General features: G+C 49.6%; 1 protein-coding gene and 7 non-coding genes across 8 annotated transcripts in view; 6 read left to right on the top strand and 2 right to left on the bottom strand.

Annotated features, from left to right (window-relative positions):
• LOC135821038 (spectrin beta chain-like) overlaps nt 1-27,039 on the top strand; it is a 181,080-nt gene extending 154,041 nt beyond the window's left edge. Inside the window, exons 75-90 of the mRNA XM_065334099.1 lie at nt 1-17; nt 4,670-4,825; nt 5,161-5,378; nt 5,806-5,995; nt 6,738-6,914; nt 7,139-7,243; nt 13,655-13,816; nt 15,671-15,991; nt 16,486-16,704; nt 18,242-18,313; nt 18,671-18,757; nt 19,393-19,484; nt 20,022-20,107; nt 20,605-20,640; nt 21,522-21,805; nt 26,176-27,039. The exon at nt 1-17 is cut by the window's left edge and continues 175 nt beyond it. Coding sequence (XP_065190171.1) covers nt 1-17; nt 4,670-4,825; nt 5,161-5,378; nt 5,806-5,995; nt 6,738-6,914; nt 7,139-7,243; nt 13,655-13,816; nt 15,671-15,991; nt 16,486-16,704; nt 18,242-18,313; nt 18,671-18,757; nt 19,393-19,484; nt 20,022-20,107; nt 20,605-20,640; nt 21,522-21,805; nt 26,176-26,589 — 2,636 coding nt within the window. The 3' untranslated portion in view covers nt 26,590-27,039. The remainder of the gene's footprint in view (nt 18-4,669; nt 4,826-5,160; nt 5,379-5,805; nt 5,996-6,737; nt 6,915-7,138; nt 7,244-13,654; nt 13,817-15,670; nt 15,992-16,485; nt 16,705-18,241; nt 18,314-18,670; nt 18,758-19,392; nt 19,485-20,021; nt 20,108-20,604; nt 20,641-21,521; nt 21,806-26,175) is intronic.
• Trnan-guu (transfer RNA asparagine (anticodon GUU)) lies at nt 7,585-7,658 on the top strand. The gene has a single exon. It is a non-coding gene; the product is annotated as a tRNA-Asn (tRNA).
• Nucleotides 7,718-7,789, bottom strand: Trnae-uuc (transfer RNA glutamic acid (anticodon UUC)). Its single transcript has one exon. It is a non-coding gene; the product is annotated as a tRNA-Glu (tRNA).
• On the bottom strand, nt 13,001-13,074 carry Trnan-guu (transfer RNA asparagine (anticodon GUU)). The gene has a single exon. It is a non-coding gene; the product is annotated as a tRNA-Asn (tRNA).
• Nucleotides 18,858-18,929, top strand: Trnap-agg (transfer RNA proline (anticodon AGG)). Its single transcript has one exon. It is a non-coding gene; the product is annotated as a tRNA-Pro (tRNA).
• Nucleotides 21,220-21,291, top strand: Trnap-ugg (transfer RNA proline (anticodon UGG)). Its single transcript has one exon. It is a non-coding gene; the product is annotated as a tRNA-Pro (tRNA).
• Nucleotides 25,060-25,131, top strand: Trnap-ugg (transfer RNA proline (anticodon UGG)). The gene has a single exon. It is a non-coding gene; the product is annotated as a tRNA-Pro (tRNA).
• Trnap-ugg (transfer RNA proline (anticodon UGG)) lies at nt 26,025-26,096 on the top strand. Its single transcript has one exon. It is a non-coding gene; the product is annotated as a tRNA-Pro (tRNA).
• Nucleotides 27,040-27,786: the final 747 nt, after the last annotated feature.

Genomic DNA, 27,786 nt, shown 5'->3' with positions numbered 1-27,786 from the left:
CCCAACTGCGACGTGAGGTGAGTTTCATGATGTTAGTGAAGGTGATGGTTTTGTTGATGGTTGTCTGTGTGTGTGTGTGGGGGGGGGGGCATGTGGGTGTGGGTGTGGTGGGGGGGGGGACATGTGGGTGGGTGTATGTGTGTGTGGGTGGGGGGAGGGGGGGGGCATGTGGGTGGGTGTATGTGTGTGTGTGGGGGGGGGGGGGGGGGGCACGCTTGTGCATGTGGGTGTGTGTGGGTGCGTGTGTGTGTTTATGCTTGGCGTTGTGTTGTGTAGCACCATAGCTCTGTAGACCAGAGCCCCGTAGCACCAGTACTGTATTCCCTAGACCCCATCAGAATAGCATGGACATTCATACACATGCCGACGTACACACCACGAGCAACGCAATTGCCCCGATGACTGTCCTTGAGCGACTGTTTCGCACGACTGCTGCACATGACCGTGTTTGTGCAGGGGCTGGTGGTGCACTTGCTGTGCTGTGTGTATTGCTACTTGTAGCTATTTTGGACCGTGCAGTTCACAGCTGTTTGAGTGTGTGCAGACCACCTGCTCATGCCCGGTGGTCAGAAGACATACTGTACAAGCCGAAGGATAGTGTGCGCATTTGCTGGATAAAATTCATCCAACTCCCAACAAGGCGGTTCGGCTGAACATTTCACGTTGCGTACTGTGAAACGTGTTGAAAGGCCAGGCAACTCATTGCTTGGCTGGCATTCTATTTAGTCCGAAAGTTCTTTAGGAGAAAGCGATGCACGTCGGTTCCCGGATAAATAGTTCTGATCGTACCATGCTGAGTAGTAGGGAGATGCATGCGTACTATCACTAGTGATCCCACTACCCCCCCCCCCCCCACACACACATACACACACTTACACACACGCACACCGCAATAGCATGTATGTGTACATGTACTTGAAAGCATTGCTATGACCACAGAACATACTACCACCAGACTAAACTCCACTTTCAACAGGAATAGCATTCCCCACTCACTGGCTTGCCTAGAATTCTCGCCCCAAAAAAACTCTCCCGATTTTGAGCAGCCCTCCATGTCTTCTGTAGCTGCTACATCTTCACGTAGGAATGGCTATCACCTTGTGTAGTGTGGGTGACACCGCTAGCCCCCCATGAATCATGATGTACCGAAGACAATGACAGTAGCTAATTGCCCGCACGAGGTTTACTACACCACCACCACCACAGCACGTGAACACAGGAGAAGATCGGATGTTAAAATGAAATCTGTCGTACTTGTAGCCATGTGCCATGAATTTGAAACGCCAGAGCAGCATTATCATTACGGCTGAACAAGAGAGCTATCGCCATTGAGTACTGTGTGACTGCTGTAAAACGAGAGGTAAGGCATGCTTTATATTAAAAAAATTCAAACTGAAGAACCACACACCCAACTCGCAAGGGAGAAAAAAGCGAGGAAATGATAAGAACTGTGTGTTAGCAAAGAAATGTGGCGGGTGAGTTCTGCGGCTGTGCCATCAGCAGCAGCAGTATCGAGCACACACTGGCTGCCGGCTTACTTGCGATCCTCCATAGGCATGGGTACGGGCAGGGCACGCTGGTTGTTCTCGATTGAGGCACGCTCTCTCAGCTGCTGAATCCAGTTGTCTTCGCTCTCGCTGTAGTCTTCGTCATCATTGGAGGCGGCAGCAGCTTCTTCGTCCAGTTCGCTGCGCTCAAAGTCGTCACCCACGAGAGCGTTGTAGTCGTCGAACACGGAGTCGTAATTGTCGCTCTCCAAACTCTGTCGCTCTTCCGTGTCCTGCTGTCTATCCATGGCGTCTGTCATGTACTCCAGGTCTTGGTCTTCGTCCTGGTCTCCCTCCGCTAGGTCTTCCTCGTTTTCTACTTCCTCTTCTTCATCATTGTAGTCACTCTCTTGCTCCTCCTCGTTGTCAAATTCGCTTTCCATGTCCTCGTCACTGTTGTATACTGCGTCTGCGTCTTCGTCGGCATCATCATCGCTGTACCCTGTCAGCTTGCTTTCCAAGTCACTTAGAAAGCCATTTAGTTCCGCACTCTCTTCCTCTTCCTCCTCCTCCTCTTCTTCTTCGTTGTAGTTGTCACTGAAGTCGTTCTCTTCCTCAGCAGCAGCAGCAGCAGCAGCAGCATCAAAGTCTTGTCCCATGTCCTCCTGCTGGCCATCCATATCCAGTGCGATGTCGTCTCCATTCTCCTCCTCAGTGACCATGTCTGTCAGCGCAGAGGCGATTTCACCGGTCAGCTCATCTAGGTCTTCTTCGCTGTTGTCTTCTTCGCTGTTGTCTTCATTGCTGTCAGTAGCCTCCTCTTCATTGACACTGTAGTTGTCTTCGTACTGGTCAACCTCATCTTCAATAGCATCCTCAAGGGCATCCTCGACCATCTCTCCCACTGCATCCTCGACGACATCCTCCAGCTCTTCCCTGGCCTGTTCGCCTTCTGCCACCTCCTCTTCATCGTTGTCTTGGTCAGTAGAGGCCACCAGGCTGTCGTCCTGCTCGTTTGTCTCCGAAGCCAGCTGTTCAACGGTCTCCTGGTCAGAGTCCTGGGCAATGGCGCCCAAGAACTCCTGCATGTTGTCGTAGGCCGAGTCCTCTTGCTGCTGCTCGCTTTGCTCAGCATCCTCGTATACAGCACTATCATCGTTCGCAAATTCAAGTTCGCTGTCATCATTGTTGGCAAAGTCAAGTTCGCTGTCATCATTGTTGGCAAATTCAAGTTTGCTCTCATCGTTGCTCTCGCCGGCATTGTAGTACTCGTTGTCATTGGTAGCAGCTGCGTCCTCCAGAGCCTCGGTCAGTTCTTCTGCCAGCGTGTTGGCAACTAGCTCCACGGCGCCCTCCTCCAACTCGGCAAGCTCCTTCTGCTGCTGTTCCCTCTCGTTTGCAGCCTCTTGACTGATCGGATAGGCATGGCTGTTTGCAATGAATGCCACAATGGCGACTGATAGTAGCAAACACTTCATTTTGCCTGCAAGTTCTCCTTCTTCTTGTCTACAAAGATTGAGCACTGAAAGCCAAAAGCAATGTGGCTACTGCTAAAGGATTCTGGTCGGTTCTCTGCACTGTCTAAGCCTTTTCTGCTGCTCACTTTCAGGCCAGGTTGGTTGTGGCCAGGCTTTGCGCTCGTATTAGTAGCAGGTGGTTTCCACACGTGTGTGTGTGTGTGTGTGTTTATGTGTGTGTGTGTGTGTGTGTGTTTATGTGTGTGTGTGTGTGTGTGTGTGTGTGTGTGTCAGTGTGTGTGTGTGTGTGTGTGTGTGTGTGTGTGTGTGTGTGTGTGTGTGTGTGTGTATGTGTGTGTGTGTGTGTGTGTGTGTGTGTCAGTGTGTGTCAGTGTAGGTGTGTGCTGTTATGCCTGAATGATTTCCAGCTGTGTGATTGTCACTGACCCAGTAGTGTACATGTATATGTATGTCTGGTGACCACACTGCAATGCAGGAAGTACTCTACCACTCTAGCTTACTGATGGATGTATATGGACATTTGTGTGTGCATGCACATGCACATACATGCACATGCCCCCCCCCCCAACACACAAATACACACATGCACACACACCGCTGTGTGTGTGTCGCGTTCCTTGTGAACTGCGGATGCTCCGATGATGCAATGCCACACGGGCGTGGCCAAACTTTAAAATCAGGAGCACGTCTGTTTTCCAGATGTCGCCATTGTCTGGGTAGCTTGAGCAATCAGTCGTCATGTCACCTTGGCCGGGCAGATTGTACTGTAGACATGCTGCTCACACGTCACACAGTAGTATCCTACATGCAGCAAGTGTATGTCTGTACATGTACGTGTGTGTGTGCCTTCACTATGTGCTCACATAGCAAATGTCTGTCCGTGTATTGTGCTTTCACAGTGTTTGCGTGTTGTAAGTGTCAGTGTGTTTGTCTGTACATGTGTGTGTGTATGTGTATGTGTATGTGCCGTCACTATGTTCGTACATGGTGGCAAGTGTGCGTCTGTGTATTGTGTCGTCACAGTGTTTACATATTTGAAGTGTCTGTGTGTGTGTGTGTGTGTGTGTGTGTGTGTGTGTGTGTGTGTGTGTGTGTGTGTGTGTGTGTGTGTGTGTGCGTGTGCGTGTGTGTGCACATGTATGCGCCAGTGCTACTGCCAGTGTGTACTGCACAATTGCCAATGTTTGAAGTATACTGCACTGCACCACAGCTAGTCACAGCTAGTCACAGCCAGTCACAGCTACATGTAGTTTGCACCTGTCACCTTTATGTCCTATCATGCAATGTCTAGTCGTGTTTCTGTAGTCGTCTTGTAATAAATCGTCTTCCAAATGCAAATTTTCGTCCACTGTATATTGTATAAGTGTGGAGATGGCCCGGGGCTGGGAGCAGGTGAAGAAAGTCCAGATACAACATATCCACACATGAGACAGACACCACTAGTCATCCTCTTCCACTTGTTGAGACAAAGACACCCACACAGGACACTGTGCTACACACCAAATTCATGCTGTTGTTATTGTTGTCGTCTGTCTTCAAAACCTGTCTGTAATGATGGCCACATTGGCCTCTAAGGAGTCTCTCTCTCACTCACTCTCTCTCTCACTCACTCACTCACTCACTCACTCACTCACTCACTCTCTCTCTCTCTCTCTCTCTCTCTCTCTCTCTCTCTCTCCCTCTTGTGTACATTTCTGCACACAGTCTCTGGCTGGGGCAAAGCAGATACATACGTTCGACCATGATGCAGATGAGACACGTACATGGATACAGGAGAAGGAAGCCGCCGTGTCATCTGAAGACTATGGCCGTGACCTGGCCAGTGTGCAGGCTTTGAAGCGAAAACACGAAGGATTTGAGGTGAGTAACTTAACATACTATAAAGGAATAGAACACTCTGGCTTTGTCAGTATGTGCAAGTCATTGCCAGTTGTTCCTAGGTACAATGTAGGTCTTTGTTTGTTGGACTACGTACATACAGTGTATTGCTCTCTGAATGTGTGTGTGTGTGCCTGTCTGTGTGTGTGTGTGTGTGTGTGTGTGTGTGTGTGTGTGTGTGTGCGTGTGTGCGTGTGTGTCTGTGTGTGTGGGCGTGCGCATGTGTGCATGTGTGGGCGTGTATGTTTTGTGTACATGTGTCTACTTGTGTGCGTATGCATATGCAATGCCACAATCATTCCCACACCTGTGTACAGAGAGACATTGCAGCTCTGGAAGAGCGGGTGCACATTCTCGACAAGGAATGCCAGCGTCTTGTGTCCACATTCCCGGACTCGTCTGATCGCCTGGCCAGTAAACAAAGTGAGCTGGCTGCGCTGTGGCAACAGCTGAAAGAGCTGACTGCCAGCAGGAAGACACGACTGGAGGAGTCGGAGCAGCTACACCGCTACCTCAACACATTCAGAGATCTCAAGTACGTGTGTGGGTGTGTGCTCTTGTTGTTCATGATCACTTCGTCCACTTCCCCTGCACCATAGCAGTTTCTCCCAGCGGAGTGTGTGATTGATTAGCGGGGTGCCTGGGGCAAAGAGTTATATGGTGCATACTACTGTAATGTCTGTAGCGTGTCCGACGTCCCGTGGTACATGTACAGTGAAACCTGTCCAAGTCAACCGCTCAAGGGACCTTCAAAAGGTGATCGCTGTGTACAGGTGGCCGCTATGTACAGGTGGTTGCTATGTACAGGTGGTCTCCTTAGCAGGGTCATGTGACTGGAAATAACACCTCTTGGTTCTTGTTGTAGTGGTCCTCTGGTACAGGTGGTCTCCTTGACAGGGTTTACTGTGCTGGTGGAGGTACAGAACACTGACCATGTTTTCTGACCATGTGCTTTACCGTAGCTCCTGGATTGATGAGATGCTCAACTTGATCAAATCAGACAACTTGGCCAGAGATGTGACTAGTGCCGAAGCACTGCTGACGCGTCATCGAGAGCACCGTGCTGAGATCGACGCTAGGGAGACCGGCTTCTCCACATTTGTCAGCGATGGAGCCGAGATGATTGGACGCAAGCATTTTGCATCGGACGAGGTGAGCACATGTTGACTGTATGCACACACATCCTAGGCCGGCAGCACTGTATGCATTATCATCCTAGGCTGGCTGCACTGTATGCAGTATCATCCTAGGCCGGCAGAACTCTATACACACGAACATTGAGCAGACAGTTTGATCCCACATATAGCCACAATCCCTGCCAGAGATAATTGCGTCCTAGAGGGCAAGTTTAGAGAGGTTTTCAATGGAGAATGACTGATCCCCATCTGTTTGCTGGGATTGGGTAGGGTGGTCTGAGTGTAACAGCTGTTTATAAACTCATCACAAACATCTAGTCCTTGCCCAGCCTGCCATACAGTGTATCCTGCGCTGCATGGGACAGTGGGACATTGGGAGTCTGTGTGTACTATGCTGCATGGGACAGTGGGACATTGGGAGTCTGTGTGTACTCTGCTGCATGGGACAATGGGACATTGGGAGTCTGTGTGTACTCTGCTGCATGGGACAATGGGACATTGGGAGTCTGTGTGTACTCTGCTGCATGTTTATGGGTCTCTGTGAGTCTGTGTGTATTGTGCTGCATGTATAGGTCTGTGTGTGTACTGTGCTGCATGGGAGAGTGGGACAATGGGAGTCTGTGTGTTTGTCTGTGCTGCATGGGAGAGTGGGACAGTGGGAGTCTGTGTGTTTGTCTGTGCTGCATGGGAGAGTGGGATAATGGGAGTCTGTGTTTGTCTGTGCCTATCGTGTGTGCTTGCCGCTGTGCATTATTCAGATACGTGAAAAGATTGACACCCTGGCTGCAGCTAAGAGCGTGTTGTTATCGCTATGGGAAGACAGGCAACAGCAGTATGAGCATTGTCTGGACACACAACAGTTCATCAAGGAGGCACAGCAGGCCGGGGCTTGGATTGCGCTGCGCGAGGCATTCCTGGCCAATGAAGAGCTTGGCGTAAGTCATGTTGATGGTGCCGAGGTGATGACGGTGGTGGTGGTGTGCGCGTGTGCGTGTATGTGTGTGTATGTGTGTGTGTATGCATGTGTTCTGCCTCCAAAGAGGCTTCTAATACCAAGAGTAAAAAAATTCTTTAAAAATTCTTTTAAAGTGTATTTCACAAAGCGTAATCATTTGTTCTCTCTGGGGTTTTTTTTTCACTGTGGCTGCACACCTACCAGGCATCGCTGGAAGAAGTGGAAGAGCTGCTGAAGAAACAGGATGATTTTGAGAAGACGCTGGCTGCTCAGGTGGAGAAGTTCTCCGGTCTGAATCGCGAAACTGCGGTGAGTCTAGACTGGCCAGTCCCACAAGCCAAATATGGGGTGCCATTGCATGCACAATGTCCATACTTCTTTCTGTTTTGGACGTTCAGTTGGCATTCCGTTGAACAAAGCAGGATTCACAGAAGCTGTTTTGCGATTCGAACTGGCTCAACCAGTTGCGACGGTTGCGTGAGCTGTGTGGTGGGTGCGATTTGGGGATTTCTTGGCTTTGCGGCCGTCGCATCGTGCATCGCATCGCAAAAATGCTTCTGTGAATCCCGCTTGACAGTTACCTGTAACCCGATGGGGTTCATGCGACGACGTCAATGAAATTATTTGTTTGCTGCTTGGATGTCATGGGTGTCTCCGTGGCGCAATCGGTTAGCGCGTTCGGCTGTTAACCGAAAGGTTGGTGGTTCAAGCCCACCCGGGGACGAACTTTCCTTTTTGCATTCTTTTCCAAAATTTAACTAAGGCAAGAAAAAAAGTAAGCTGTTCCCACACCGGGAATTGAACCCGGGCCGTCTGGGTGAAAACCAGAAATCCTAACCACTAGACCATATGGGAGATGGCTGGAAGTTAATCATGTAGGAGGCCACTAGAACTGGTAGTTCTATGCAGGTTTCATCACAAATACAGGTGAAGGGGGCAGGAACACATAGAACGTTGGTAATTACCCAGGGTATGATCGATTGGGCGAATCCCGACCAAGTGCGCTCCGAGTGAGTGTGATCGTTTGGCCCAATCCGGAGTACTAGTAGGTGTACTTGGAGTGGAATCCGACCACACCGGCCCCCACCGTGATCAGGTGTGGCTGGAGTGGAAATGGACTTTGACGTTTTTTAACAGCTTCCAAAGAATCTTTGTGCGATTTGCGTACCTGTTGCGTACTACACCCTTGCTTTGTTCGATTGGGCCAGCGTTGCTTGGAACACACCGTCTGCTCGCACTCAATCCAGATCCGCCAATCGATGACACCCCTAAAGTGTTGGGGAAGCTTTGGTGCCAAACAAGTTACGGCTAAGCTTAGTCAAATCGATGCAGATGCGCAGGCCACCGTTGGATTTCGGGGCCAGAACGAGCGGGTGGCACCAATCAGTGGGCACGTCTCCGAGTGGCGTTATCACGCCTTGCCGTACCATGGTGTCCAGCTAAGCCTTGACATCGTCTCGATGTGCATATGGCACTGGACGGGTGCCGTGAACGCAGGCCGGGATAGCGTCCTCCTGCACATGGATGCGCATAGGTGGGCCGGCCATGGTCTGCAGAGTGTCCTCAGATGTAAACACGGATGAAAAGTGAGCAATTAGCTGATTACGGATACGGGCTCGATCTGACTCTGAGTGCGTGTCCGGAATGCGTCGTCCCAGCGAGGAGATATCAGTGAGTTGCTGCACCTGTGTATCGCCGTCAGTCGTGCAGATGTTCGGGGTTTCCACTTGCGCAATCTGGATGGGGTTCGGGTAGTCCTCCGGGATTATCTGCAACTGCCGACAGACTTCCCAGAAGAGGAGCATGCCATCATGGTTGCTGCACACAAATACCGTACCACCCTGTCGCCGTAGCGAGGGAAAGAGTGTCAATGCATGTCAGGCCGGATCTGTTGGCAGCGATGATCTGGGTAGCCTGAAAAGGGCATGATCTGATTTGGGTGGACAGTAAGAAACTCTAAGGGCCGGGTTCCACTGCGGCTCCGCTGCTCCGCTGCTCGTCTTTCGTGGCTTGAAACGTCATCATTACCATAGTGACCGCGGCTCGAGCTGGAGCAGCGAGGCCGCGGCTCACCGCGAGCTTTTGCTACGATTCTTGACCAAAAACTGTGAGCCGCGGTCGCGGCTCGACCTGTTTCCTGTACTTTACATTGTTTCGTACGCCAGAATTTAAAATTCAAAATTTAATTCGTTGCGCAGGCCAGAACACGAGGATTTTTTTGATTTCGCGCGCGCGCGCGCGCGCGCGCGCGCGTAGGCAGGTGAAACGTCATCAAAAAGTGTGGACCACGACCGCGGTACCACCAATGGCGAGTGTCAGTGGAACCGCGCTGCTCCGCTGCATGCAGCCAAGTGCCGCGGAGCAGCGGAGCCGCAGTGGAACCCGGCCCTAACAAGGAGTGGCCCATGATGCAGGCATCCGCCCCCGTGTCCGGAGTTGCCAAACATGTGCCGTAATCTTCCTTGTGAAATATACTGCCCAGCTGCACTCGGATCCTGGAGGCACGTGCTGTGCTGTGCTGCTTCCATAATGCATACTGACCGAGCTTCCGATTTGGAGGAGTGTGCCGATGCTGTGGACGTCTTCTCGCACACCCGAGCGTAATGTCCCTTCACCCCGCATGCGTTACACGTACTACCACGTGCGGGACATTTCCTGGCGACACCGCGCGGGGTGCCTCCGCAGTAACGACACTTTGTTTGGGGTGTCACCTCAGTCTTTGCTGCCTGGACCATGACCTCCGGTGACTTTGAGGTGGACAATATGGCGTTGTCCTTGACGGCTGCCCCCCCGCGAACGGCAGATATCCATGACGGATTTTAATGAGGGAAACGGGTGGACAGATAGCAACTTACGGCGCGTCTCCACGCAACGCACCCCACACATGATCCTGGTGACCATCTGCTGCTCCAAACAGTGATCACAAAGATCGGCATTCTTTGCAATGGCCTTGAGGGCCACGACGAAGTCGTCGAACGACTCGCCTGCCTCCTGCCGACGCTCCGCAAACACTGTGCGGTCCAGGGCAGCGTTGCGCTAGCTCCTGAGAAAGCCGTAAATGGCGTCCAGCACATCGGTGACGGACGCACACGAGCCTATGTCAATAGCGTGCTCCAGCGTGGCACGCATGTTGCTGGTCAGGCAAGTCCGCAAGTGGGCCAACTGCTCCCGTGTACTCAGTCTATCCAATCGGATTAGGGTGGCATAGTCATCCCACCGGGCTCTCCAGCCAGAGAAATCGTGGAGAGAGATTCTGGAGTCTAACTCGAGAGGGGGCTTGGCATTTGTTGCCCGTCCGACACTGGCAGCACTGGCAACCAATTCCTCCGTCGTGCGCCCTGGGGCCTCGTGCTCTGAGTGAGGTGATCCAGAAAAATCTATCGGGGTGCTGGAAACACGCTCGTCCATGTCAACGGAAGAAGACGCCGGATCATGTCGTGGGTGGCCTGACAATTTGGCCAGCAATGCTTCCTCCCGTCGACGGCTGTCGTCCTGCATTTGCTGGAGGATAGGCAGAAGCCAAGCCGGTGGCGCGTCTGCCTGAATTTCCTCACTGAAGGACGCCACGCTGGCTGATTGTCGCTTTTTCAAGTTTTTCTTGCCCATCACCGACGAGGTGCTACACGTAGGTTCAAACTACTACAAATACATACATGAAACTGTTGACTGCGCCATGTTTTGTTCGCCTCTAGCTCTGCGTGTCCATCTCTCACTCTCAGACAACACAAGGAGTCCTGGGACAAACATCTAACTTCTTCACGAAACTCCAACGAATATCTGAGCTCACGGACAGGGTTGCCCTGACCCGTCGCAAAGCGGTTTCCATGACGTCACGTCACCATGCACATCAGAAATAACATCCTTAGGTCCTGGTTTCAGTGGTCTTCTAGGACAGGTGGTCGCCTTATCCGAGTGGTCGCCTTGACAAGTTTTACTGTATACGATCTTGTGTTGAGTGAGATAGCAGTGGCCACGCCACTACAGTCCATTCATAAAAAAGATGAGCGCTGGCTCTGGCGAGCTCCCGTATTTGGCGATTTTTCGTGGTTTTATCGTACACAGTGCAGTGCCGCGGATTTTGAGGTTACAAAGTTGGTCCAAAAAAAGTACCTCAATTGGGGTTCGAACCGGACAATGCAGTGATGCAAGTGGCGTGAAACGGATTGGATTTTCATGGACTTTCCCAATTCAGTGCTTACAAGACAAAACCTGGCCGAAATCCTATTCTTGTTATGGCTTGCTTTTCGGAGAAATGGACTTCAGAAACATAATTAGAAGAGCATTCCAGAGGGGATTGCAGAAAAAATTGTGAAAAATCGAAATTTGACCCATTTAGGCCACACCAAGTTAATTCTATGTTTCGCGTCGGATATTTTCTGGAAAAGGCACGCGGGCGGGCGGAAAAAAAACAAAAACAGAAGAAAAAACAAAACTCCATTCTATGGGTACTGAGCCATGTTGCACACAGAATACCACTACTAAACTGTCACTTCTATCCAAAACGACAAGTCGTTACAGGACAGCTGGCAGACTGGGCTGGAGCGATACAATAAGAGATTTCATGGATGGCTCCTTCTGCATTTTTACATGAGTCGAGTGGGATCCCGCTCCATCACAATCGTGGAAAATCTCGAAGTCCTTGACACCTGGAATCTCTGCTCGCTCGCTTGGTGAGCAGGCCCTAGGCCTACCGCACGGCTTGGAAAAATAGAAATTTTCATCTCTCTCACCTTCTACGTACCATCGCCTGGAATGCAAGATTATCGAGAACCTGATAACCTCTGATCTGCCATACTGGCTAGAGTCTACTTGGTCCGTTTCATCGCAATTGTCGCTTATCTATCGCAACTAAGAACAGGAGTTTTTTTACAGCTCTGTGAAATTTCCAATACGCATAGTGAAGAAGCATGATACAGGATTCCTGTCCGCCACAAGAAATAAATTCAGCGATGGAATCTGATGAAGCAAGTCGAAGAAAGGAAGCAAGGTTACAAAAAATGTACAAAAGAAAACATCGACGGAGCGCCTTCTTGCACTCAGGCTTTAGTTTATCGGACTCTGGCTCTGTATCACTCGAGCTGATGCCACTTGAGCTCACATTCACTGGTGTGTATAGCTGCTAGCGTAGAGTACCGTATCTCTTGCTTTCTCCGCTTGGCGTATAGCAGCGATGGGAAAGGAACAGTCGCGGTTGTCACTTTGGCACTTGCAGGAACGTGGGCAGCGTGACCCGTCTGTCACTACAGTACTGTGTGTTCAACAATGTTTTTGAATCAGGCACACATCCCTCTCCAGACAGCTGTCATACGCTCTGCTGGATACGCTGACCACGACTCTTGTACTGCCGCTGCCAGGTCGGACAATGTCTTCTTTGCCACCATCTCGCCATTAGTTTGCAGGCTTGCAAAGAATACCAGGTCATTGCAGTTCAAACATTGCAGTTCAAACAACTGAGCTGGCTGGCCTGGCCGTGACTGTCACGCTCTCCAGGTCAGGATGTCGATTTCCCCTGCTACAGTTCCGGTCTTTGAGCTGCGCTTGGCTTTTCGCCGCAGTGAATGTGTGCATTCACTGCAGTGCATTCACTGCAGCGAAAAGTTTCCCACTTTCCCATCAAAATTGTATGAATCGCGATGCTACTGGCGCTAGTCGCGATGGTTTTTTTCTTTCTGGTCTCCTCTGATCTTGCCATCACAACCTCCCAAACGAATGTGAGTTAGATATCGAGATCGGACTGGGTTTTACCTGTCAAAAGGTGCGTGGGAGATAAGCGACAATTGCGATGAAACGGACCAAGTAGAATGTTAGCCAGAACATGGCAGCCATCGATTGGCTCGTCTAGGTTCTTTTTTTTCTTGTCAAGGATTCGAAAAGGTACGCGCGCGGGTGACGCGAAACATAGAAATAACTTGGTGTGGCCTTATGGCCAAAAGCTAGGATATCAAGCTTGATTACCACCTCGACTCCCAAACCCCGAAGAAGTGGTCAAAGCTTCCAGGTGTCCTCTCCCTCTTCTCTTTTTTTGGCACAACATGAAAATTAAAGAAAAAGAAAAAAAGAAATGCTCGTCCCCGGGTGGGCTTGAACCACCAACCTTTCGGTTAACAGCCGAACGCGCTAACCGATTGCGCCACGGAGACATGCTTGGCAACAATAGCAGTCCGGGAGGTATTCCTTGAGTTACAGGCAGGGAAAAGGAATTGCAATTCCGAATTCATCTGGGGACAATACCCCGATGGGTCAACTAGCATAACACTTGGCCAACTAGTCCTGTGTGGAGTTTTTCTACCATCCACGGTAGTATGAGTAAGCATTCGTATGTCCATTGCGCATTGCCAAATATGGAAGGTATGAGTAATGCATGTGAGTACGCTAGGACAAGGAATACACTGTTCAACACCGGCCCCAGACGACCATACCCAGGTGGGCTGAGGTGGTAGCGTGTGGGGTGTGTTTATGGTTCAAATTACGTCAGTGCACAATGGGCATATCGCTATGTGTCTACAACGTGCGGTTGAATGTAAGCCTAGTCTGCACCTCGGCTTGTACAGAAACAAGGCCAGCGTGCATGTGCACCATTGCGCTGTGTCCAGGCATTGTGTGAATCCGATGCTGACAAAACTCTAACGGCCAGGTGGTCTTCAACTGCAGAGGTTGCGTCACATCGCGTAACATTGCGTGTATTTAGCACCAAGTTCGCTGTGTGATTTGCTTCCGCAGATTGAAAACGAGGAGCGCCAACAGCTAGAGGCCGAGCAGCGCAAACGCGAGGTGCAACGCAAGGAAGCAGAGGAGCGTAAGCGCCAGGCCGAGGAGGAGAAGAAACGGCGAACGGCTGCGCTGCGTGCCAAGCAAGACGAAGAGCGACGTCAGAAAGAGGAGGTGAGTAGCATGGCGATGGTCCATGCTTTTGTCACGGCCGCGCTTTGGCGGGTTTGTGACTTGGCTTAGATCAGTCTAGTGGCTACCCAGGTAGACGACCAATATAGTCGCCATCCAAGTTAGCTAGCTCACACAGAACGACAGGTTTATAATTCCACTTGAGACAGTGTTTATTCAACCATTGCAATGCTAGATCGAAGATCAAGCGTGAAGAGTCAAAAGACCCAAAGCAGGAGAGAGTCGGAGTGACTCTCTCAGAATCGAGAGGAGTAGTGAGCTCCCCGGATCGAGGATGAATGTTAGCAAAACAGCTCCTTATATATGCTACATTATGAGATCAAAAGTATACAGCGGCAAGAATGCGTAAGGATTATTTCTATATTACAAACAGTGGTGCAATATATGCAATCAGCCAAACTAGAATATAGTACAAAGATCAATCAATACGGGGAGCTCGCTCACCCAAATGTGAATATCAGTGATCTCCAAGTGCTGGCATGATCTTCGTCCGCGATCCGGTGCTGGGTTGCATTGCAGCAGTACAGGCGGGAAGCGTAGCTGCGTCCTTCGGTTCACCCAATATGAGCTCTTCCCCCAAACATAGCAGCAGACGGCAATGCCGTGTTCCCTCCAACGGGCCTGGGGTCTAGAGTACGTGAAGTACTGTCGACCCTTTGCGTCTTACGACACGAGAAGAGGCGCCATGCTTGCTCGACTAACAAAGGTATCAGCTCCCTTGCAGGACTAAGCAGGGTCCCCTCAAGCTCAACAGTGTAGTGAGTACAATGCTGACGACTTGTACTGAAGGTGTGGTCGACGTACGACCACACTTTGCGGCTCTAGGCCACGAGTTGTAAGCCATGATTGCTCAACTAACGAAAGTGCCAAATCCTTCGCAGGACTAATCATGGTTCTTACAGAACTCTAGTATATTTCGGAGTCCAGCTTTTGGCTGCTGAGCTCCATGCGTGGTCGCTTTCACGACGAGTCTGATCCGGGTCATGACACTTTGATGGTTTGTGGAATCGGGAGTGTAGATAATGCCTGTGACCTTCGGTAGAGCGTACAGAACAATGCAACCTGAATCCAAGTGAGATGAAAATGCATGGCATGAACCGGCAACCCAGACCAACAAGTGCATCTCCTTAGAAACAAACCCGGTAGTCCTATTTCATTGAGTACTCCATACGCCCCTCGTCACAGATCATGTGACATCTCTATAATCATGACTTTTGACGCCTCTATGATCATGTGACATCTCACTGACCATGTGCCATCGATGATCAATACGGCTGCTGCGTGGAGGAACTGATCTCGCTGTGTAATAGTCTTGTTGCTGGTGTGGCGAGCGAGATTACCTGAAGAGCACATGCAGTGGGAAGTTTAGACTACTGTAAAAGCCATTATTCTAATGAGGCGCATATATAACGATTTCCCAAAATTGACTAGTTTACGTGTACCAAACGTAACGATTCTCACTCATTCTCAACGCTCAATAGGACAGTATATGTGTCGATTTCTGTATAACGATTTCTATTCTAACGACAGACTTCTCCTCGTTAACTTGTTAAGAGTTAGCACTTCGTTATGTATATGGCTTTTACAGTATAGCAAAGAAATCTTTGTGGAGTATGTGTTGTCGTCATCGTCGTTGTCGTCGTCACCGCTATTGTCATTGCCGTCGTTGTTTCAAATCTTTAACCTCACAATGGCCTGAGGTAAATAAGAGATAATAATTATAGTGAGATTAGTATGATGTGGAAAATGTCATGGCTAGCAGTGATCAAACTAGATGTACTTGTTGCTGCATGTACCGTACTATTTACTCCTTGTTCCTCTTCCCGGTGTGTGCAGGAGCAGAGGAAGGCGGAAGAAGAGAAAGCTCGCCAGCTCAAGGTGGAGGAGCGCAAGCGGCAAGAAGCCGAACGCAAGCTGCAGGCCGAGCTGGAACTGAAGCGCCAGCAAATAAAGGCAGAGCAAGAGAGAAAGGAGAAAGCTGCTGCCGCCGCCACTGCTGCTCTCCTGGTGGAGAAGAAGCGGAAAGAGAACGACGACGTGTTGCCGGCATCTACTGTGACGGGAATTCCAGGCGAGAAGAAAACCCCAGGTCGTGTAGCAGTACTACCTGCTGGTACTTCTCCGGATGCTGCTCTATCCACAACTGCCAGCAAACAGGTACACGGACATTGCACTACTGTCGGTCGTCAAAGAACTGGGGGGGGGGGGGGGGGGGGGGGGGGGCAGCCTCCTAGCCTAGACCGTTCTAATGTTCATGTATTACAGTCTATGCGCAGTTGAGTCACCGCGTATACATTGGTATGCTGGGCTTGGTGAAATCCTAGGCGGGTCGTTCTTCGACAGTACATTATCTCCCTGGTGCTGCTGTGATGTCACATCCAGTAGCAATCACAGCACCTCAGTGGATGTGACACCAGTACGTAAATGACATGATGTCATACACAACTGAATTTGGTCACGTCAAACTGTGACGCCATGCCGTGACGTCATCCAGCACTGTGCAGTGTGACATGGTAAAGTCATACTGTGACATGATGCCATGATGTCGTACTCCACTAGATTACGTGGCAACATCATGCTGTGAGATACTCATAGTGCCATGATCTCATATCCTGTGTAATATTACTGCTTTGCCTCGGTTTTGCCTTCAGGCGATCTCGCCAGTTTCCCCACTGTCATCGTCACTATCTGACAAGCGTCTGTCGTCGGACAGCACTGACTCCAAACCCGGCCATCGCAGCTCCTCTGGCTTGGACAGCAGTACTGAGAGATCTGCCAGTCCTATCGCACACCAACCAGCCAGTAGCACAGCTAACACTCACCCCCCAACTGTAGCCGTCACACCAGCAAACAAGGACCATGCTAACAAGGTACAGAGGCAGACATTGTTCTGCTGCATCTGCTTTACAACCCTTCAGTTCTCAGAGTTTACTCTGCACCTGCGGGCACATGTCATTGCTGAGCGGGCCATCCTCTGCCACCCTATAGATGGTTTCTAAATGCAATGAAGAGCAGTATTACACACAACCAATAGGATGTGTTCGGATGGTGGGCATTCGGTGATCAAACACATCTTTGAACTCAAAGTGGTTTTGGTGGTGGTGCTGCTGCTACTGCTACTGCTGCTACTGCTGCCGCCACTACTGTTGTCGTTGTTGTTCTTTTATGTAAAGTGGCATCGCAAGCAGGAATCTATTCCTTATTACATGTAGCACACTGGCAGACTTGTACTAGGACTAGCATAACATGAGCCGGTGTACCCTGTTTCTTGAGACGTACCGTCAACTCTGCGTATAACGACACTCGGCGGGGCATCAGAAAAGTGTCCTTATTCGCAAAGTGTCCTCATACCCGAAGTCTCAATATATGCATTACAGTTAAATGGGACATTGCTCTGGGCATGGAAATTCTGTCGTTATTCGCGAGTTGTTATATCCGCAGTCGTTGTTAGCCAAGTTGACTGTACTTGTGTACCTGAACAAGTATACTTTTAAACCATCGTAGGCCTAGTACAGCAATACAGCAATACAGCAATACAGCAATACAGCAATACAGCCTCACCATCACTATGCTCCCACTATGCAATTTTTGGTCTTTGCCTGTGAGCTGTGATCAATGTAAAAAAATAAAAAAATAAACCAGCAATACAGCAATACAGCAAAACAGTAATGCAACAATACAGTATAGGCATATTCCGCAATGTGTAGACCCTTACCAGTGGTTATTTGCACCTCCGTGTTCTCTGCATGTGCCCGAGCACTATACTAACGAGCTATGTGATACTGACTACAGACAAAGAGTTGAAGAATATGGTGCTGTGTGCCCGACTAAGCGGCACATTTGGTGCATGAGCACCCTATCCGACAATATTGTCTGATAACCCCTCCCCCGGTCTGTCATACTGTAAAAGCCATATAATTATATAACGAAGTGCTAATTCTAACGATTTAACGAGGAGAAATCTGTCGTTAAAATAGAAATCGTTATACAGAAATCGATACATTGTACTTCTCTATTGAGCGTAGGGAATGCGTGAGAATCGTTGCCTTTCGTACACGTAAGCCAGTCAATTTTGGGAAATCGTTATATATGCGCCTCGTTAGAATAATGGCTTTTACAGTATACGATCATACCTCATTTACCCGGGCGGTCCGGGACCGGGCACTGCTCGATACTTCGAAATATCCATAACTCCGAATCGCATACATTTTGATGGGGAAAGGCCATAGATATGGCATGTGACGTCACCATTTCCACATAAAGTGACAAAAGAGTGGTAATATTACCACTAAAACTCGCCCAAAGGGCTCCCGGTCGATCGAAGTGCCCGTAACTTCGGGTCCGGATAACCGAGGTACGAGTTACATGTATTTCTGTATTTGTGTTGTTGATTTCCCCGTGTTCTAGGTAACGATACTAAGCTGGGAATGCGAAGGAGTGCTGCAGAGAAAGAACGAGCTGGATGAGGGTGGACGGAAGGTAAACAGACGCCTCTATGCTCACGCACGCGCACATGCACGCGCACACACACACACACGCGCATACACCTCCCACCACACACGCGTGCACACGTTTCATTTCCTCATTTCATGCATGTGCTGTGCTATCGATTTTAAGTGTCCTTGTGTAATTTGTATGTGTGTATTGTGGGGGGGGGGGGCATGCGGTGCATGCTGATGCACTAAAAAGAGAGTAAATTATCGTGTCCGTTCCCAGAGGGAACTCACGACGGCCGCTAACACCCGGTAAACCCACTGCTGCATTGCTATCTAGATAATGACCATACTGACTTCGTTTTTTCTGTTCTTTCTTTGCATCAACTGCCCTTGGCTATAGTCTGCTGCTCGTTCTTGGAAAGCTTACTACACCGTGCTGAGTGGCCAACTACTCCACTTCTTCAAAGACAAGAGAGAATTTCAACAGGTACTGATATGTCATACCTCTGACGTCACGCGGTGGATTTTATCTCTTGGTACCAGAAAGATGCCAGAAAGTCTGTAATGTTTCAGTGTGCAGTGTGGTTGGTCTGTTGGTCTAGGGGTATGATTCTCGCTTAGGGTGCGAGAGGTCCCGGGTTCAAATCCCGGACAGACCCAACTTTTTTTCTTCCTTTACGCTGACGGCTGGTGCCGACGAAAGGATTACATCGTATTACTCATGCAGTATGTCTGGGTCAGATGTGCTGAATGCTATATCCATTTTGTTTCTAATTACGGAGCAGTCGATTTGATTTGCTGTCACGTATTAAAAGCCTGGCAATTGCTTGTTTGATTGTCCAGGACTAGTGTCCAATGTGCTGGTCTCTGAACAATGGTGGAGGCACTGGTATAAGTCTGTATTGTTGTTAGTTGCTTGACTATGACTGTTGCAGAAACCCCATGTAACAGTGGCGTACAAGGTGGCCGCTCATTCTCGCGTGCTTCCTCTGTGTGGTGTGTTGTGTGTGGTGTGTGTATGTGTGCGTTGTGTGTGAGTGTGTGTGCGCGTGCGTGCACGCGTGTTGTTTGTGTGCATGCGTCACGATGTGTATGTGTGTCTGTGCTGCTGTGTTTGTACAGCGTAACCCCTCAGCCCCAGCAATCAACATCACAGGCGGCCACTGCGAAGCGGCCACGGATTACACAAAGCGGAAAAACGTGCTGCGGCTAAAGTAAGCCGCTTTGCCGTGTGTACCCTTCAGCACTGGTGAATTCCGGTCTGCAGGGTTTGTTTAGAGCATTGCGTCCCACACTGTGACGGTGGGGGCTTGTACATCAGGGCGGTGGGAGACTGGAACATGATGTGATGTGGGTTTGTCTGCTGGATTACCGTTCTGGTTGCCCTTGGGTCACTTTATGCACACTCGCGTGACATCACTGTCTGAACCGTATTGGGGTTAGCAGATCAGAACTGTGATGGCATTCGTGTGTTGCACAGACTGCGAATCGTATAGAAGTGCTAATGCGTGTGTGTGTGTTTGTGTGTGTGTGTGTGTGCGTGCGCGTGAGCGTGCGTGTGCGTGCGTGTGTGTATGTGTGTGTACATGTGTTTGTACATGTATGCATGTGCATGCCTCGTACATGTGTGTGTATGTGTGTGTACGTATGCGTACGTGTTTATGCGTGTGTGGGCATATGCTTGTGCCTACTTGTGTGTGTATGTGTGTGTATGTGTGTGTATGTGTGTGTACCGCAATGTCTGTGTGTAGACTTCACAACGGAGCAGAATACCTATTTCTGGCCAACGACGGTGCAGAACGGCAACAGTGGGTCAGCAAGTTGCAGATGATGGCTGGTATGTTTTTAAACACACTCACCGTATTACCGTGACGACAGTGTGGTGCATCAAGTTAACAACTTATCATTTCTTCTGACCCCAGCGTTGTGTTTGACCTCTATCTAGTGCAGTAAAACCTGTGTTTGCCGGACCCTATACCAAGCGGAATCCTGTATTGACCGGATACATTTTCATGCACCAAAGTGCTTTGGATCGAATGTGCATCCCTGGATCAAGCGGACACCGACATACAAGTTATTCAACAGCAATGAATGGAGATCGGATGCCCTTATTGCAGCGGAAACTGATTGTATCAGTTTCCACTGCAATAAGGGCATCCGGTCTCCATTCATTGCTGTTGAATAACTTGTATGTCGGTGTCCGCTCTCTCTCTCTCTCTCTCTCTCTCTCTCTCTCTCTCTCTCTCTCTCTCTCTTTCTCTTTTTCTCTCTCTCTCTCTCTCTCTCACACACACTCACTCACTCACTCACTCTCTCTCCTATCTGCTGGTGTAGCACAAGGGAAGACAGACAGCGATGGCGATGATGACGGTACGTGAATTCACTCTCTCACACATGGTCTCCTAAACCAGACTGTACAACTCTGCATGAGTTGGAAAAGCGGGATCCATCATTTGCATAGTTTTCATGACTAATTCGAAGGCAGATCCGCAACTACTGTCTAGTGTCACATCGAGTACGACAAGTGGCATCAATATTTACCATGTTTTGACATCTACAATGACGTACACAACGAATGGCGGTGTCCTAGACCAATCTTTGTAGTTGCCCGGATTAGGGGTGTCCATATAAGGAGAGTTTTTACTGTACATCCAGTTTTTAGAGGCCTGTGCCGGTGGAAATGAAAGAAGGTTACGAAGTTGTTAGAAAAAAAGGTTGTGAAGTGTTTAGAAAAGGATTACAATGTTACTTCTACACCATGGCTCATATTGCTGGTGTGTTATTTGCTCTTTTCCTTTCCATAAAGAGGACAGAAGTAGATCATTTCTAAAGTTGGGCATGGACAAGACAAGTTTGGATTTAAACTGTGTGGAATCCTGCTGGTCTGTGTAGGTTGTTTGGTTGAGTAGCTTGTTCAGGGACAGTTAGCAATGTATTTTTCTTGTAGGTGGCCTGTTGGTCTAGGGGTATGATTCTCGCTTTGGGTGCGAGAGGTCCCGGGTTCAAATCCCGGACAGGCCCAATTTTTTTCTCCCTGCGCTGCTGCAGTCCACTGCATCGTTTTGGTAAGGAGAGCTGTGGTCGTGTGTGCAAACTGTTTTGAATAATCGCAAGCCAGCCGCATACATGTTTTGTTTTCTCACGCTTTCCTGACGACTTGCCTTTGTACCCGACTGACTCACGACTGCCAACACAAACACTTCTTTGTATTCCACTCCTATTTTTGTCTTATTTGTCTGCTTGCCTCACAGATCTACCCGGGGTTTCCCCTGGTCGTTTCAGCGCTGCTCTGGCATCTCCAAGTTCACCCACAACTCCTGTGACACCGCTGTCGGCTTCTCTACCGGCGTCTGCATACCTTTCACACCAACATCAGCAACAACAACAGCAACAACAGCATAGATCTGCGTCACCACAACACAGGTCAATCTCACCATTAGCAGAGAGTCTGCCGTCCACATCACCCCTAAGTGCTGGTGGTCCTGGTGGTGGTCCTGGTGGCGGTGGAAGTGCTGGTGGAGCTAGTGATACTCAGGTATGGGCGTGATGCTGTTGGCTTCTGAAGGGATCATCGTTGGGGTTTGTAGAGAGAGAAAGGGAGTTGGAAGTTGTGAACAATATGCTTGGAGAATAGGGGTTGTGTGGGGGGGGGGGGGATACTGATGGTTTGTAAAGGTGAACCTGAAAAGGAAGAGGGAGGGGAGGGGAGGGAAGGGAAGGGGAAGGGGGAGGGGGGATTTGGGTGATGACAGAAGTGAACAATAGTACCGCGGTGCTCAATGAAATTCTCAGCAGTATTAGGGGCACGGTGACATGATTTGTCCTCAGTGTGACTAATTGGTGACATTGAACGGATAGATCACGAACAGCACAAGAGACCATCATGATAATTCTACGTCGTGTTTTCATAATCCAAGGGAGTCCTAAAACAACCACTGGCTTCCAACTACCAAGGGAAAAGCAAGCCCTTTTCTCCAAGTGACAAAACAGCGAAAGGAGCCAGCCAGCCAGTAAAGGATACGGGAAAATACAAGTGGAACACTACGACGTTTGGACTTGGCACGACACACCCGCTCAAATGCCCCTTTTCGGTGACAGTACCAGCATCGGGTCTGCTTGTGCTGACACCTGTCAGCTAAGTGCCTTCTCGTGATGCTCCGTACTATTATGCCCTTGCACGGAGTCCGCATACGACATGATGGGCTGAGAGTTCCGTACGGCATTCCTCGTACCTGCTTCACCTGGGCAGTCTTTGGCCAGATGGCCAGAGACACTGCAGCGTTAACACGTTTGAACTTGACGTTTGTGCCATACTCTTACGGTACGGGAACCCGCTCGCAAGCTAGAAGGCACGACCTTCCTCAGGGAAACGTTGACATACCTGGTCCCGGTATCGACTGCAAAGCGCTCATGCCTAACCACCTTTCTCTTTGGAGGACAATGTACCCGACCATGCAATGAAAATTAATGCACAAGAGCACCATCTTGCAATGACAGGGGGCATCCGAATACATGGAGAGTAGTAACTGACACGCCTCGCATTACAACTTCAACACTCTTACTGACGACTACGAAATCCTCCTCAGACGTCAAGAGGCGGTCGCGCACTCCTTGGGTGACGAAGGTGACATTGCACCAGCCGGGCTTGCCGTTAAGGTCCAATTGGCTGAGTTTGGAGGGCTAAACACCCAGTCTAGGCTGCTCTTTGATAAGCAATGGTAATGAGTGCCCAGAAGATGGAGGCGGTGAAATGGATATGGCGTGAGAGGCCTTGAAGCTGCTCGTCGTATCGCTGGACTTCTTTGGAGGGCAAAGGCGATCTGCCGCTTCGTGTGCAGCAATGTACGCTCCAATAGCGTCTCTCAAGTCCTGACAGGTCCACGGCGTTGGGCCCTTTTTTTAACTCAAGGGTCACAAGTGTGGCACTTGGAAGCTTGCTAGTGATGATGGAGATGATAACACCCGAATCAATCTTTTCGCCGAGAGCATCGAGGATACACAAGTAGATTTTTAGTTGGTCACTCAACTTGCGTAAAGAGGTCGTGGTGTTTGATGCTGACGGCAAGTCAAGCATTGAAGTGTAATGAGAATCAACTAGTACTTGTTTAGTACCGAATCTGTCGCGGAGGATGTCTAGCGCAGCAGTGTCATTTGTGTTGGACAACGGTAGGCCGGAGATGGCGTCATGGGCCAACCCAGTAACGTGATCTTTGAGGTAGGTCAGTTTTTGGATGTCTGACAGTCCCTTGTTGCTGTCAATTGAGGACATGAACATATCATGGAACTCACTGCATTTCAAGAAATCTCCAGAAAATTTGGAAATTTCAATTTTGGTAACTTGACAGAAGTTGTAGGTGTTGTAGTGCGAGGCTGAGACTGAGATTGTAGCGTGTTGAGGAGAGCTGTCTGTTGTGGCACGAGCTGTGATTGTGTTTGAGCCATGGACTTGTGTTGTTCTTGTGTGGCACATAGCAGTTTTGTTGCGGTAGCGTGCAGAGAAGCTGAGGCTAAGGCATGTTGATCGTGTGAGTCTGGGTCGCTAGAGCTAGTTGTGTTTCCGATCGCGCTAGGCGATGATGTGTGCAACGTGCGTTTGAGGGCAGTGATTGTGGAGTGTACAGATGATGAGCACTTTACACAATCGTCTAACTCAGCTTCAACCTCTTCTTTAGAGATACCCAGATTCTAAGGAACCAAAATCTCAGCTTAACTACCACAAAAATCGTCATATGCTAACAAGGAAGATTCTAAAACACAGCACAAGAAACTTAGCTTTTGCAAGGTGTACGGATCGGGAGATGCAGCATCGATGGTGGCAAGCAGAGCAGAGGCTTCTTTGATGTCTATCGGAATGGCCACTTGCTGCGCCTGCACCTGCCTATGTCTGAGGAACAAAGTTCCAACGGGCATCTTATCCTTCTTCGCTGGCATCTACTTAGTAGGGTTTTGGCACCAGTTTGTCGTCGTTGTCATCGCATCGACAAGATTTTTTTGTCTTTTGTTAGTTTTGTTATTGCTATTGATGTAGCTCTGAGCTATATGGTGCCAAAAAAGGGGGCACAGAAATGATCACGACTCATGTTCGTGACAAAAAAATACATGGTCAATCCTTATGGACCACCGTACATGTAGAGGAGGCAGGAGCAGGAGCTCCAGAAGTGCTCCTGTCCTCCATGGTACAAAAGTATTGTTATCATCATTAGTTTTTTTGTTTGTATTCTTTATTTAAAGTGTGAAGTCCAAAACAAGCCCTAGCCTAATAACAATGGTCCCACTGGTGAGGGACTGCTGTATATCTGTGCATAAGGATCAGTGAGTGTAACAGCAACTGGTAGGGAAAAAAGAGAGAAGAAAAACAACTCAAAACAGGAGTTGCGACTTGCATAGGAAGAAAATAGTTGCCATGTACGAACACACAAGAGATGAGACCACACAACAGGGGTGCAGGGGCAAGCCAGGGGAGGGGTGCAGGGGCAAGCCAGGGGAGGGATGCAGGGGCAGGGGAGGGGGTGCAGGGGCAGGGCAGGGGAGAGGTGCAGGGGCAGGGGAGGGGAGGGGTGCAGGGGCAGGGGAGGGGTGCAGGGGCAGGGGAGGGGAGGGGTGCAGGGGCAGGGGAGGGGAGGGAATACTTACTACATAGTGAAGAAGAAGCATGTGCCACAGGAATGGCAATAAACAGGGAAATGTGACGGGTCAGACGGCTCAGATAGTATGGTACCAGTTCATCCATTACTAGTGTTCACGTTTAGTGTTCACATGAGCAGTCTCCTTCTATGCTATTCATGTGCAGGCCTGTTGGTCTAGGGGTATGATTCTCGCTTTGGGTGCGAGAGGTCCCGGGTTCAAATCCCGGACAGGCCCAATTTTTTTATTATTGCAAAATTTGGTACAATTATGCTGTCAAACGTAGACCAAATTTTGCGACTCAGCATTTACATGTGTGCTGCTGCATGGAACCAATTCCGCGGAGAAGTTTTTTTTATTAATTAAGTTGTCATGAATCCTGGGATATCATGTCACGGCCGTAGGTTGCCAAATCACCGCATCACCAAGTTGATATCGGAAAAAAATCGTGTGCACCCTTTGTAACTGCACATCGCAAGCATTGCCTTGGTGTTCTATACTGTATTTATACAGTGGTCCGTTTGTAATCCGGCACCATTTGTTCTAAAGAAATTCTGCTGGATTAGGGAGGGTGCTGGATTAACAAATCCGATTTACTGTTGTAATGTGCATGAAGAGGACATTTTGGCTAATGAAAATTGTGCTGGTTTATAGAGGGTGCTGGTTTATAAAGTGCCGGATTTAAAGAGTGGCCACTGTAGTGGGAATTCAAAACAGGCGTAGGCCTAATAAAAAATGGACCCTTTGTTGATAGGGTGGAACAGCCATGTAGGCCGGTGTGAGGTATGCAGCAAACATGACTCTCTATGACCTTTTAAACAGAAACATTGCCATGAGCTCTGTCTAGCATTGACGTCCATTTGCGGTGTTGTCCCCTGCCAGTATGGCGAGTGTCGAATGTTGCTTGCCACGCCCCTCTTCTTTCTTTCTTCTTTTTTTACAACTTCATTGATGTCCTTCTCCCGAGTGGGTCTATTTTTATTGGGCAGATGTCTGTTATACTGATAGTCACTACTATAAATAAAATCCGATCCAATCCACAACTGCAGAACCCATATTAACGGCCTCAGCTACGGCTCCACAGGGTAGTTTTCACATGGGGAGAATCGTTTCTAGTATGTTCGTGAGCAGGCCTGTTGGTCTTGGGGTATGATTCTCGCTTTGGGTGCGAGAGGTCCCGGGTTCAAATCCCGGACAGGCCCATTTTTTAAAATTTTTTTACCCGGCAGCATAACGTGAGAATGTGTTCGATTGCATGTGCGTGCGTGTATGCTTTTGCAGAGACACTCACACGACTCCCCGTCATCATTACGGCCCAGCATGGATACTGGATCAAGTCCAATGTCGCACGTGCCGCCACCCTCAGCGGCTCCAGCCGCAGGCAGCACTGCACCGGGGGTGAGCCGAGGGGGTACTTCACCATTGCAGCACACACCCTCACAGTCACACGCACAGCCACCACCATCCTCTGCTTCCAGTGCAACAGCAGGTAGTAGTGCTGCGAGCGGCTCACAGTGGCCCAGCACAACACAAGTAGCATCATCGGCACCGCCGGCCACAGCAGCAGCGGCAGAAGCAGGTACTCCAGCGGACGGTGGTAAACCCGGAGTCGTTGATGTTGCTGCTCTGGCACTGGACAGTCGGAAGAAGAAAGGCCGGCTTGGCTCCATATTTGGACGCAAGGATAAGAAGTAATTCCAATGTCGGACAGGCCCGGTACTGGAACAAGACCAACATTTGTCTAGTAACTGCTTTCCCTTCTTTTCTACAGCTTCTGGTAGTATATTTTAATAGATTTTTTTAATCACCAACTATATTTTCCCTCAACCAGTGAAAAAATATTTTTATTCGCCTTCTGCTTGCATCTTCCCAGTGCAATGTTGTGTCCACTTCTTTATGGAATCATGTTGTTTTTCTTCCCCCGTTACTTGTATTGCGCCGCAGTGTACTCACGGCTGGCCCTGTGCTGGCCCTTAGTGCTGCTGGCGTTTCGTAGCTTGCTCTTTTTTTGCATTTCCCCAGGCTCGAGTGGGTATTCTCATTTTCATTCTATGCTACTTTTTTCATGTTAGCGAATACCTGTTATGTTCAACAGCTCTGTTGATTGCAGTTTCCAAGCAGTGACTGGAAAGCTGGTCTGCGGAGTCCTCTCTTGCTGGTGCTAATCAGGGAATCGTATCTTTATGACTCCCCGGTGCTGATCAATTCAATGCCAGTGTGGTCCTCTGGTGATTGTGGGGGGGGGGGGGGGGGAGAGACAGGACGGGAGTGGTGGCCCCTATGGGCTATGGGCCCATGGACAGGTTTTCATGGCTCTGCATCTAGCGCTGCTACAACATGCACTCATGCTGAGTCATAGAACTCCCTTGTTTGTGATGCGGGGTAGGGACCGGCGGATTCTGTGTTTGTGATGCGGGGTAGGGACCGGCGGATTCTGTGTTTGTGATGCGGGGTAGGGACCGGCGGATTCTGTGTTTGTGATGCGGGGTAGGGACCGGTGGATTCTGTGCTTGTGATGCGGGGTAGGGACCGGCGGATTCTGTGTTTGTGATGCGGGGCAGGGACCGGCGGATTCTGTGTTTGTGATGCGGGGTAGGGACCGGCGGATTCTGTGTTTGTGATGCGGGGTAGGGACCGGCGGGTTCTGCTCGAAAAGGTGGCAGATTCTGCTCGAAAAGCCGTGAAATTGGCAGAACCATACAAAACTTATGGCGGGCAATTCCTCGAATTCTGCGCCATTTTTTTTATCCCAAACATGCATGAAACTTACCAGAAAAAGTACCGAATTCTGCCAATTTTTCTGCCGGCAGAATCCGCCGGGCCCTAATACAGGGCAGTGTGGAGCAGCCCCATGCCAGAGTACACGACTCTCTGGACCCTGATGATCCGTGA

The sequence above is a fragment of the Sycon ciliatum genome, chromosome 7 (assembly GCF_964019385.1).
Source record: "Sycon ciliatum chromosome 7, ocSycCili1.1, whole genome shotgun sequence".
Taxonomy (NCBI): Eukaryota; Metazoa; Porifera; class Calcarea; order Leucosolenida; family Sycettidae; genus Sycon; species Sycon ciliatum.
Note: the sequence above shows the minus strand (reverse complement) of the source record. Positions and strands in the feature narration are given on the sequence as shown.